The sequence below is a fragment of the Biomphalaria glabrata genome, chromosome 10 (assembly GCF_947242115.1).
Source record: "Biomphalaria glabrata chromosome 10, xgBioGlab47.1, whole genome shotgun sequence".
In the NCBI taxonomy this organism is placed as follows: Eukaryota; Metazoa; Mollusca; class Gastropoda; family Planorbidae; genus Biomphalaria; species Biomphalaria glabrata.
Window position 1 is genome coordinate 25,231,882 of NC_074720.1, and position 12,786 is coordinate 25,244,667.

Genomic DNA, 12,786 nt, shown 5'->3' on the forward strand with positions numbered 1-12,786 from the left:
ACGTCTTACATCGACTGTATCGACTGTAACGGCTCAAGTCCACTGTAGTTCGCTGTATAGACTTTAACGACAGTAGTCCACTCCAGTTAACTCTACCCTAGTTAACTTGCATCGAGTCGTATACATGTCTCTTTCACAGTCTCGCACAGTAGACAACAGTAACGAAGACTGTACCGACGATTCTACCTACGACTCCAAACGACTCACTCACGACTGACTTTCACATTAACTCTCTGGCTTATCCTGTCTTTATTTATACATGAAGTTTCCAGAGAACACCCGCTGCAGTGTCATCAAGCCGGGGTCACTCGTAGTGACCTCTATCTGTCACTGTTCATTAGTAACTGCCCCCTTCTTAGATCTGTTCGTTCCCTGGAACAACACGTGAAGACACGTCACATCCTGTCTTTGTTTGTACATGTAGATTCCAGAGAACACTTGCTGCTGTGTCATCTCGCCGGGGTCATACGTTGAACACTACCTATCACTGTTCATTTGTAACAGTATAATCAGAAATCTTGTTCATCTGCTGCATCTCTCTTTGATCAAGCAATGGCGTCTTTTGACTCAACAGTGGCAAACTTAGGTGTGTCAGGTTTAGTTAAGGTGTCGATCAAATTTCTTATACCACCAAATGTTTGTTTCATCTCAGGCAGTAACTGACCAATTCAATAATTAATTTTGCTATTTCCCATTCGTCACATAGATCTCAAAGTTCAGGAGTGTTAATTTAGATTGTAGACCTCAATCAACTTCCCTTCTCTCCCTAGCACACACAAGACAAAAATATACCACCACCGCCCTCCTCTCGTTATGGTACATTCTTTTCCAGGACAAAAAAATCAACAGTTGTTTTTTCTTAACCGCTGTGTAAATCTGACAAGTATGGAAGTATCTTTGCGATTTTTTGAAGTGCACTTTTGGAATTTAAATAAATGACATATGTTGAAATTGTGTATTTTAGCGTATTATAATTCTAGCATAATGTTTACATATTTTTATTTTAAGATATCCAAAGTACTTCCTGCAAAATGACTGACAAATAATGATAACATAAAGAAAAATAATTTTTCTATTCATATTTTACGATGTTTAAAGTACCTTTGAACATTGGAACCAAAATAGGACTTTTGTTGCTTTTTTTCTTTTGCCGAAAACAACAACAACCAAAGTTTTCGGGGTTTTTATACTTATAATTTTATTAGGGCGAATGTATCAAAGAGAAGAAGCTACATTTTGTATAGTATAACACATACGTGATATATATTGTTATAAACCTGGTGGTGGCACAGATGGGGGTAGTGGTGTGTGTGTAGTCAGCCGACGCAAATCGCCCTAGGCCAGCGCTAGACGAGCGGTCAAGCGTGACGAGTTACGACGATCAGCCGAGACGAGTGTCAACACGGCGGTTCGGGAAGGATCGACGGCAGTTCGGGAAGGATCGCCGACCGTGAACAGAGCTCAGGAGCGTCACGAGAGTTATAGTCATCTGACCACCTAGAAACGTCGAGGGGCGTTCTGTCCGGTTCGAGAAGGCCAATAGGGACCCTATATAAGAGCGGAGGTGTCGCAGTCAAGACGGTCGAGAAAAGGGGCTCAATACAGCGAGGTTCAGAGAGCGGGTTCACGACAGGAGTTCAGAATACGGTCGACTACAGCACAGTTCAACGGTGTGGTTCTGTACGGAGCATTACGACGGTTCAGTGCGGAGTACTGTCAAGTACAGTTGAGACGAACGGCGTCTTGATCTTGGTCTGTGATCGAGTCCGACACAACGAGCCCAAGTGTGTGAAGTCAGTCCTGATCTGTTGAACCCAGTGCAAGCCCGGAACGAGACGGAGAGGCCAGTGCAAGAGTTGATACGGCGGTACGGTGTTATCGGAGAGATATTTGTACAGTCTTGTGTTACGTGCTGCCAATTGTACAGTATTGGCTGTTATTTATTCAACTATTAAAGTGTTACGTTACTTTGGAGCCCTGAGTTGTCAAGTTCTTTAAGTTGGTGGTGTATGGTGCAGTTTGCAGAGAGCCTGGATAGTGAGATTCGTAACAACTGGTGTCAGAAGTGGGATCGGATCGGAATCGGATTGTATCGGATCTACTATGGCTCGTCTGAAACTGCTGTACGAACTTGAATTTAGAGAACTGAAGCAAGAACTCCGTGAACGAGGGCTGAAGACATGTGGAAACAAAGAAACCTTACAAGCACGCCTTCGGGAAGAACTGATGAAGGAAAAAGAAGATCCGGACACATACCTTTTTGAAGTCGAACCGGACTTGCTGGAACAGCTCACCAGTAGAATGCAGCAACAGATCACCAGTACCATACAGGAACAGATGGCAGCTATGCAGGGACAAATCGCCAGTAGCAAACAGGAGCAGATGGCAGCTATGAACTCGGGGCTAGAAAACACCAATTACAAGATAGACGCCATGGACTCGGGAATCAAAACGGAGTTATTGGCAATGAACCAACGCATACATGCTGTGGAGGAGAGAATCACCACCATAGAAGAACAGATGAACCAGAGGGTCTACGCTGTTGAGAAAAAGATCGAAGAAATAAAGACGCAAGTTTACAGGGATTTTACCACGATGCAGAAAGCAAATGTGATGTCGATCGTACCCGAAGCTTTCATGAAGGTAAAGCCTCATGTGTTTGATGGATCCGTGTCCTGGTCCGTCTACAAGCTACAATTTGACGCCGCGGCCAAAGTCAACCAATGGAACAGCGATGAGGAGAAAGCAACAGCCCTTATATTGTCCCTAAGAGGAAAGGCCTCCAAACTGCTGCAGTCCATTCCAAACCCACAAGACTACGCTGCTCTCGTCAAGACGATGGAGCTCCGTTACGGTGACGAGTATCTGCCAGAATTGTATCGAGTCAAATTGAAGACCCGCCAACAGCAATCAAATGAAACCCTACGGGAGTTGGAGGCAGACATTGCACGCCTCGCCCATTTGGCTTACCCAACAGCCACGCAAGACCTCCTGGAAATAATCTTTACTGATGCGTTTTCCGATGCACTTCGAGACCCCGAACTGAAGAAGGCCATCAGAGTTAGTGGCAAGCACAAAGCCAGTGAAGCCCTTGTGTACGCTCTCTTATACCAAGCTGCTAAAGACGAGTTCGAGAACATTTACCAGGACCAGAGGCTGGTGGTTAAAGATAAAGGTCGCAGGGAACTGAGAAAAACGAACGAGGCCCTAGAGAAATGTAGAACTACCCAGATACCACAAGGTCAACGTGGAGTGAGAAAACGATGCTGGAACTGTGGAGGGTTTGGTCACCTACAACGAAACTGTGCAAAAAGGTCTTTTCGACAAGAAGTGAACCAACACAGATCTGAGAAAGTATAGAGACCCTGCAGGAAGGCTGAAGAAACGGGGGTGATCACCGATTGTCGTGATTGTGGAGTGTGTGATTGTGTTTTTATAGTGATGATAGGAAGAGGTTAGCGATTAGTTGTGAATGATGCACAATAGGTGGCATTGTCGTAATTCGGTCATTTGTCGTTTGGTCTTAGTTAGGGGAGATAACTCCTGAACTTGAGACGGGACCGAAAAGTCCCGTTTTTTTTTGTTAAAAAATGTTATTACTAAAGTCTAGTACATCTATTTTATCTCATATAAACTTGATTTTGTAAACATTTTACAAACAAAAATTTTACAAACACTAAATAGCAGGGCCGGACTTAAGCATCGTGGGGCCCTATTCGAAACGGATTTTGCGGGGCCAAGTTTGGGTTAGGAAGCGGACAATAAGTGAAATTTAAGAGTTTGTATTAGAAAATAAATTCATCTATTTCTATCTTTTTTATTCAATCTTTATTACGTACAGAATTACTTTACGAGCCTTGCGTGTGGCAAAGTCATACAGTATAAGACTAAGACTGTTTTATTGATCCTTACGGAAATTCGTTGTGATTACAAGGACTCTTTTCTCATATAAAGACATTGGCCACCTTCAGTCGTAGAACGACTCTGGTTCATCTCGCACACTTCCTCTTGTGGCTGTGGAGCCCTATTTTGGAGAGACACTCCCAACCACAAATATTGCAGGTTAAGGTGGCTTTTGCTTCGGTGGCCATTTTTCGCATTGTCCGTTTTTCTTCCAGGGCTGAGGCCCATGTTCTTTCACTATCCATAGCTTTCTTGGTCACTGTCTCTCTCCATCTGGTGCGGTCTAGAGCTATATCTTCCCAATGGTCGGTATTGATGTTAACTGATTTGAGGTCCCGTTTTATAACATCTATGTAACGGAGGTGGGGGCGACCAGTTTTTCTTGAGCCAGTTGCGAGTTGTCCGTAGAGGATGACTTTCGGGATGCGATTGTCCTCTATCCGGCGAACATGTCCAAGCTAGCGCAAGCGGCGTTGTATTAGGGCTGCTGGGAATACCTGTTCGTGCAAGGATCTCAGTATTGCACACTTTTCTTTCCATGTGATTTTCAAGATCCTACGGAGACATCGCAAATGGAATGAGTTAAGTTTTCTCTCTTGCTTTGCGTAGGTGGTCCATGATTCACTACCATACTGTAGTGTACTCATAACGCACGCCTTGTAGACTTCCATTTTGGTCACTGTAGTGAGCTTCTGGTTTTCCCAAACTCTTGACTTAAGTCTAGCGAAGGTCGAGACAGCCTTCCCTATGCGTTTTTTTATATCTCCTCTTCTAGAGACAGGTCATCTTGAATTGTGGATCCCAGATAGCAGAATTCATTTACGGCATCTAGTTTGTTATCGTCTATGAGGATCGAGGTTAGTGCTGTAGCAGGTGGTCCCATAACATTTGTTTTCTTTTTGCTAATAGTTAAGCCATACTCCTTACAGACCTGAGAGAAGAGGGACATTAGTAACTGAAGTTCCTCTTGTGAGTGTGCCACCACCACTGCGTCGTCTGCGAAGAGCTTATCTCTTATAAGGGTTGTTCTTGTTTTAGTTTTGGCCCTCAGTCTAGCAACATTTAGAAGTTTGCCGTCGAATCTGGAATGAAGATATATGTCTTCGGTGTATTTTTCAAACGCGTGGTGGATTAGCATTGAGAAGAGTAGGCCTATTCCAAAGAGGATTGGGGCCAGGACACATCCTTGTTTGACTCCACTGTTATATTGAAATTTTCGGAGCAGGCGCCGATGAACTGTACTGTCATATTTTGGTGGAAAGAGAATAATGTTTAGTAGCTTGGGTGGACAGCCTATTAACTGTAAGATTTTAAAGAGGCCTTCTCTGCTGACTCCCGCAGATCCTGTGGTACAGCACCTTCTTGCCAACATTTGCAAAGCAGTTCGAGTAGAGGTTGGATTAGTGTAGTTTTAGAAGATCTGGGGGGATACCATCGCATCCGGGTGATTTGCAGGCAGCCATATTGTCTATGGCTTTGTTGAGCTCTAACAGGGTGGGTATTTTGTCTAGCTCGTTCATTGTGGGTAATTGTATGATAGCCTTAAGGGCTGAGGCAGAGACTAAGCTTGTGGCGTTCAGAGCAACGTTCAACCCACCTGTGCGTTTGTTGGCACTTGTCTGTGATAATTTCCCCAGTGGTTGATTTAAGAGGGGCTGATTTGTTTTGGAAGGGTCCGAAAGCCTTTTTGATTCCTTCATACATCCCTCTTATGTTGCCCACTTGGGCTACGAGATGAATATTCTCACTGAGCTCTATCCAATATTCATTGCCACATATCCTTGCTGTCCTCTGTACAGTGGCTCTAGCTACTTTCAGATTTGACAAGTTGCGTTGGGTAGGTTTTGCCTTGTATGTAGCGAGTGCATCTCTCTTTGCTCTGATGACAGGTGCTAAAATAGCTGATTTAGAGTCATTTTGTTTTGTAGTTTTTCTTCCAAAGATGTCCAAGGAAGTCTTTTGTATGGTGTTGTGGTGTTCCCATTTTTCTGTTGCCGTATTTCCAGAGACATTTTTATACTCGCGTTCAAAAGATTCCGCAAACTGTATCTGAAGATTAGGGTGTCACAACTTGCTTACATCCGATTGGGGTCGTCCAATCTGCTTGGTATGGTGGATTTTTTTTGGGAGAAGATTAATCTTACAGCATACCAAGGAGTGATGTGTGTCACAGTCTGCACTGTGGTAGGACTTGGAAAGTTTGACAAATTTTAAGCACTTTTGTCTTACCATGATTAGGTTCCGCAAGGTTGTTAACGCCGGAAGTGGTAATGGTCTTAAGCCCATCATTACCTATAAAATGCTTCCATGGCATGCGTCTCAAACAGCCTCTGACAACCAGTCCAACCCCTGGCCTAAAGACATGTTCTATGACAACCTTTCGTCTGCTCTCAGCGAAATCACAAATACGGAACAGGTAATCATCCTCGGCGACCTCAATGCACGCGTTGGATCTGACAACTCTGAATGGGACAACTGTATTGGGCGTTTTGGTGTCGGAAAAGTAAATGAAAATGGACAAAGGCTCCTCGAGGTTTGCTCACTACACTCAGTCTGTGTCACTAATACTTATTTCAAGACTAAACCGCAGCACAGAGTATCTTGGCGGCATCCTCGCTCCAAACACTGGCACCAACTAGACCTAATCATGGTAAGACAAAAGTGTTTAAAATTTGTCAAGACGATAAAGACAACACAACAGAAAAATACACATAAATAGAACAGACACAACATAAAGAGTTCATTCAGCGACTACACACAGGCATCTTGGTGCTTTTCATGTTCCCTGATCAACGAGTGGCGGTGATATAGTCTGACCGAGTGAGGTATGAACGAATTTTTGTATCGCTCTGTTCTTGTTTTGATTGACAGCAGTCGCCAACTTCGTGATGACCTGAAGTAGTTCTGATGGAGCGGGTGGCCGTTGTCTTCCAATATTTTTTCGATTTTCCTTAGACACTTTCGTTCAAAAAGTTCCTTTAAATATGGTAATGTTGTGAGTGTAATTTTTGATGCTTTATTTATGATTTTTTCTAGACCTAGCAACAGTTTAGATACAGCGTTGCCTTGCCAACAAGTTATTCCGTATGTTAGCAGATTTTGTATAGTCGCGCCATAAAAAGTATCTAGGATCTTCTTGTTTCTTATCTTATCTTATATAATACAGACGTTACTTCAAAAAAGAAGATGATTACGTCCTACGCGTCATGCATTTAGTCATACATATTAACCAATGACTTAAATTCTACCAAGTCACTGGTTTTCCTGGCTAGCTCAGGCAACCCATTCCATGCTCTAATAGCACTAGGGAAGAAGGAGTACTTGTACAAATTTGTCCTAGCATATGGGACGAGGAATATGCCTTTATCTTTGTGTCTTTCAGAGTATTTTATTAAATTTTGTTTTTGTATTTGAAGATTATGGTTCAGTGTTTTATGTATTATTGCTACTTTACTTTTGAGCCTTCTTTCCTGAAGGCTTTCTAAATTTAGTGATTTTACTAAAGGTGTTACTCTAGTCAAATGTGAATATTCGTTTGTTATGAATCGCACTGCTCTATTTTGTGTCTGTTCTAGTTTCTTAATGTTTTCTTGAGTTGAGGGGTCCCAAACAGAGGATGCATATTCTATTATTGGCCTAACCAAGGTTAAATAACATTTTAGTTTTATGTTTAGTTTAAAGCTATTGAGTTTGTATAGAAAACAAAAAGTCGCTGGGCTGTTTTCTTTGTCAGAGTTCCAAGGTGGTCTTCCCATGAAAGTTTTTTTATTATAACTTAAAACAGATTTCCCGTATATCATAATAATTCTGTTTCCTACATAGATCCCGCTCAATAGCAAGAATTACCAAATGTTTCAATCTATCTTTGAGAATTGTTGACCTCAAGTAATAATACTACTACTACTAATAATAATAATAATCTTTATTATCCGTATGGAAATTTGTCTTACAATTTGTTTGAGGCGCGAGAAGCTTCTTTCACCTGATTACACAATTACGGCTAATGCATAATGCCGTTTTTATTGATCGCGCGTAGGATTGGCGTTTTCCATATTGAATGACACCCCAAAATGACTTTTTTTTTTCTATATATTTCCCTATATTTTAAGGACTTTTTCGTATATTTTGCAATTTCGGGAGATTTCCAGGAACTCCTGGTAAATCGACAAGAGGGCGCGGGAAATCTGTTTTAAGTTATAAAATGGTTTAATTTAATAATTTATACACCTTGAATTAGCACGGGTCTCATGAAAGTGCAGATCCTTCGGTCGAATAGGTTGCAGTGGCCTAAGACCGGCCCTGCAAAATAGCGGCGTATGCTACGCCGCGGTCGACTAGTATTATAATAAACGTTCTATTTAGCATTGTTCACAAGGAAATTATTCAAGTTATTTACGCTTACAGCGTTTTACTTGCCTACCAGCTTTCTGGTGCTACAAGTCAACGACAGTAAATAACAATATATCAAAGAGAAAAAGCTAAATTTTGTAATGTCTAACACATGTGTGATTTGATCGTCCTGAATGTTTAGGCTACCTACTTTTGATCTGCCGACATTCAACTATTGCAAATAGTATTGAACTTGTTTTAAACATTCAAATATTACTTAGTTACTTAGGTCCTCCCGCGCCGTTCGGCGCACTGGGCAGTTAGCTGTCTCTATAAAATCTGTCGTCTGTCAATGTCTGAAGCCTCCTCCCACCTGGTGTCCACTGTTCTGAGGTCCTTCTGACGTCCCTGTTTGCGCTTTCCTCGTATTGGCCTCCATGTCATCGCAACTCTTGGTATACGTTGTTCATTTTGTCGTAGAACATGTCCCGCAAACCTCATGCGACGCTCTGTCACAACCTCCCTAAGCAACAAAAATCCTATTTCGGTTCCAATGTCCAAAGGTACCTGTCAAGTAATTAAATGGACTGGCGTTTGCTGGTCAATGAGTTACTTCAATGTTATTTTGCGGGCATGCCTGGACTTTATGTCTATGGAATGAGCACCAATAAGTGCATGTCCCTCAACAGAGCACGTGAAGCTTTAAAGTGTTAAAAAAAACTTACAGCAAATGATCGTTTATCCCAAGACATGAGGATTCCACCATCATATTTGAAGATTGCAATGCTAAGTGTTCCCCACACACCGCCACCGAAGTGAACTACAGGAAGAAATATAAATCATTTATAAAACACTGTTGTAAGTTGCTTACAATAGTATTGTGTATAGAAAGACTTCTTTATGGCATATTTTGAACAAGTGAAAAGTGTTGAGGTAAAGCCTCAAGCATCTCTTTCTACTTGTTGAATCGAAGATCTGATAGTTTACTCCATGAAGTGAGAATATCATTAATACATGTGTCTAAGTACCTCTTCAATATACCTTCAAATAGCTAGTAAGAAAAAAAATAAAGAGAAAACTGGCATGTGCTAAACATCATATCTTCTAATTAACTTAAAACAAAAGGAAAGGGACAATTGGTCAACTCATTTCATCGATTCCAAAGATTAAAATGTATTCTTATGCTACAATCATATAGTCATTTATAAATACTATTTTACTCACTGCCAACTGCGTTCAAAGGGTCATCTATTTGAAGTTTCATCAATGCTCTTTCAAGACCTTTCATGATAAAACTTGCCAGAAAGCCTACAATGGCAGCACTCCAAGGTCGCATTGCATTACAACCACCACAAATGGAAACCTAAAATTCAAAAAAACATTATCGATGTTTTGTCACCTTTTGAAGATAGCGATTTATAATATGATATTAATGAATAAGCATACAGCATTGCATAAAAATGTTTACCACAAATCTGAATTGCAACTTGATGAGCAAACAAATACTTGTTGACTGCTAGGCCAAGTTTTAGGCGCTTTGCACTGACAACATTGTGATCCTTATCAACACCATAATCGCATAAGACTAAGACTAAGACTGCTTTATTGATCCTTACGGAAATTTGTTGTGATTACATGAACTCTTTTCTCATATAAAGACAACACAACAGAAAAATACACATAAATACAACAGACACAACATAAAGAGTTCATTCAGCGACTACACACAGGCATCTTGGTGCATTTCATGTTCCCTGATCAACGAGTGACGGTGATAGAGTCTGACCGAGTGAGGTACGAACGAGTTTTTGTACCGCTCCGTTCTTGTTTTGATTGACAGCAGTCGCCCACTTCGCGACGACCTGAAGTAGTTCTGATGGAGCGGGTGGCCGTTGTCTTCCAAGATTTTTTCGCTTTTTCTTAGGCACTTTCGTTCAAAAAGTTCCTTTAAATATGGTAATGTTGTGAGTGTAATTTTTGATGCTTTTTTATGATGTTTTCTAGACGTTGCAACAGTTTAGATGAGGCGTTGCCTTGCCAAAACGTTATTCCGTATGTTAGCAGATTTTGTATAGTCGCGCCGTAAAAAGTCTCAAGGATCTTCTTGTTTCGGTTTAAAGCTATTAAGTTTGTATAGAAAAAAGAGTCGCTGGGCTGTTTTCTTTGTCTTTTTCTTATGGTATTCCCATGAAAGCTTGTTGTTGATGATAACGCCTAGATATTTATATGCCTTTACTTGTTCCATAGATGTAGTGTTTATTTGCAGTTCACGTATAGTTTGTTTTTTCTTTCTAAAATCTAGTATAAGTTCTTTAGTTTTTGTGAAATTCAGTTCTAGAAAGTTAACGGTGCACCAGTTTGTAAACTCTTCTATCGAGCTTCGACACTGAGTTTCGTCTCCTGAAATAAGACCCGACATGGCAGTATCATCAGCGAATTTAATGAGTTTAACCGGCGCCTTCGACATTGGGGTCACGGAGGTCACGGTTTAACTGAGTCATAGATGCTTCTTATGTCATTAGTGTAAAGAGTGTACAGTACAGGAGAAAGTACACAACCTTGTGGAGCACCCGTACATAGTACTCGAGTTGACGATTTGGTGTTGTCGACTTTAACATACTAGGGGCGTTGGGTTAAAAAGTTTAGAATCCATGCTTGTAAGTAAGGGCTTACATTTAAGTTACTCAGTTTGTTTATCATTAGATGTGGCTGTATGGTATTGAAATCCGAGGAGAAATCTACGAAGAGGACTCATGCATATGTTTTGGGTGTATCAAGATGCTTATAAAGCTGGTCCAAAAGCAATAGAATGGCATCCTCAGTTCCTCTAGCTGCTTTGTATTCAAATTGGTGAGGGTCTAGGCTGTTATTGACTTTTGCTACAAGTTGTTTAAGCATATATTTTTCAAAACATTTCATAACAATAGGTGTTAGTGCTACTGGGCGGAAATCATTTAAGCAATCTATTTTTGGTTTCTTTGGCACTGGTATGATCTCTGAAGTTTTCCAGAGTGTGGAATTACGCACGTTTGCAACGAGTGGTTAAAGATGTGACAGAAGATAAAAGAGATTTGCTCCGCACATAGCTTGATCAGCTTGCCACTAATTTTGTCTGGTCCAGAAGCTTTTGTTAAGTCTACTCTTTTAAATAACAAGGTCACTTCGTCCTCAGTTACAAAATTGACGTATGGCTCTTGTTTTCCTTTGGACAGAGTGTTGAAAAGTTCTTTGTGTAGATCAACAAAATCTTCTTTGTCAAAACGAGAATAAAAATAATTTAGTTCGTTGGCAAATTTCTCATTATCATCCACTGAAATTTGTTCTCGGTTTGCAGCGCAGCTTGTTATTTTCTTTAATCCTTCCCAGCATTGTTTTGAGTTGTTATTTGCAAAGAAATTCTCAATTTTTTCTTTGTATGTTTTTTTCCACTTCAATTATTGCTTTTCTCAATTTATTTTTAGCATTTATAAACTCTTCGTTGCTAGCCTTATACTTTGTTTTCTTTTCAGTAATAAGGTGTTTGATTTTTTTTTGTCATCCAGGGCTTATTGTTTCCATAGACTTGTATTTTTTTTGTTGGAATTGTTAACTCCTCGCAGGATGATAGATACGAGTTCGCAGTTTCTGTTAGTTCGTTTATGTCTGGAGAGTTCTCAATAAAGATTTCCCAGTTAGTTTTCTCAGTGCATCCTTGTAGTTTTTCTACAGCCTCTTCAGACCACACCTTGACCGTTTTTATAACTCTCTTTGTAGTTTTAAGAGTAGGTTTGTAATTAGGTATAAGACGGAATAATAGATTGTCAGATTTTCCAAGTGGGAACAAACTTTTACATTTGTAAGCCTGCTTAATGTTTACGTAGCATTTGTTGAGCGTTCTGCCCTGCCTTGTGGGGAGGGAGATGTACTGGCAATAGTTTGGCAGTGTGTGTTGTCAATATTCAGGTTGTTAAAATCTCCAGTTTCGATAGAAACAGAGTCTGGGTGTTTTGATTGTACATTGTGAAGCACATCAAAAATTATTTCCGACGCAGTCGCTGTGTCAGCCGTCGGTGGTATGTACACAACAATAACACACACCTGGGTGAATTCTCTGGGCTCTGATTCATTGCGATGTCACTAATTCTCCCAGGAAAACATTCCAAATTGAACCAGTTATTATTTCCGTGTGCCTAGGACAACACAATCGAAACCGCAGCGGTTAAATTTACCAAAAATGATTCTTTATTAGTGTAGTGGGGAGGACATGATATACCGGTAGGCTAAACTTGACCAAGCACCGGTCAGCGTAGGATCAAGTTGACCTCTGCCCGGGAAGCCGGAGTTTGAATTCCCTTTCCTGCTTGCATCCTCCATTGTAACTTGCTGGTACGCACCTACTCCATTACCACCCTGTGTAATCCTGTTGAGTTCTTCATAAGTCCAATGTGTTTATGTTTGGCTGCAGGTAATCACATTTTATTTATATATTAGATTGTAATTTTATTTGGATGTAGTAGTTTATATAGAATGCTAACTGTCCATCTTGTAAATGTAGTTTTACAACCAGTTTGTAGA

General features: G+C 40.7%; 1 protein-coding gene across 2 annotated transcripts in view; it reads right to left on the bottom strand.

The window, feature by feature from the left end:
* Window positions 1-12,786, bottom strand: part of LOC106070894 (putative ammonium transporter 1) — a 114,456-nt gene that overhangs the window by 22,630 nt on the left and 79,040 nt on the right. For both annotated transcript variants that reach the window (XM_056044950.1, XM_056044948.1), the window contains 2 exons: window positions 9,457-9,595; window positions 8,958-9,052 (listed from right to left, as the gene is read on the bottom strand). In XM_056044950.1, the coding sequence (XP_055900925.1) occupies window positions 8,958-9,052; window positions 9,457-9,595 (234 nt within the window). The remainder of the gene's footprint in view (window positions 1-8,957; window positions 9,053-9,456; window positions 9,596-12,786) is intronic.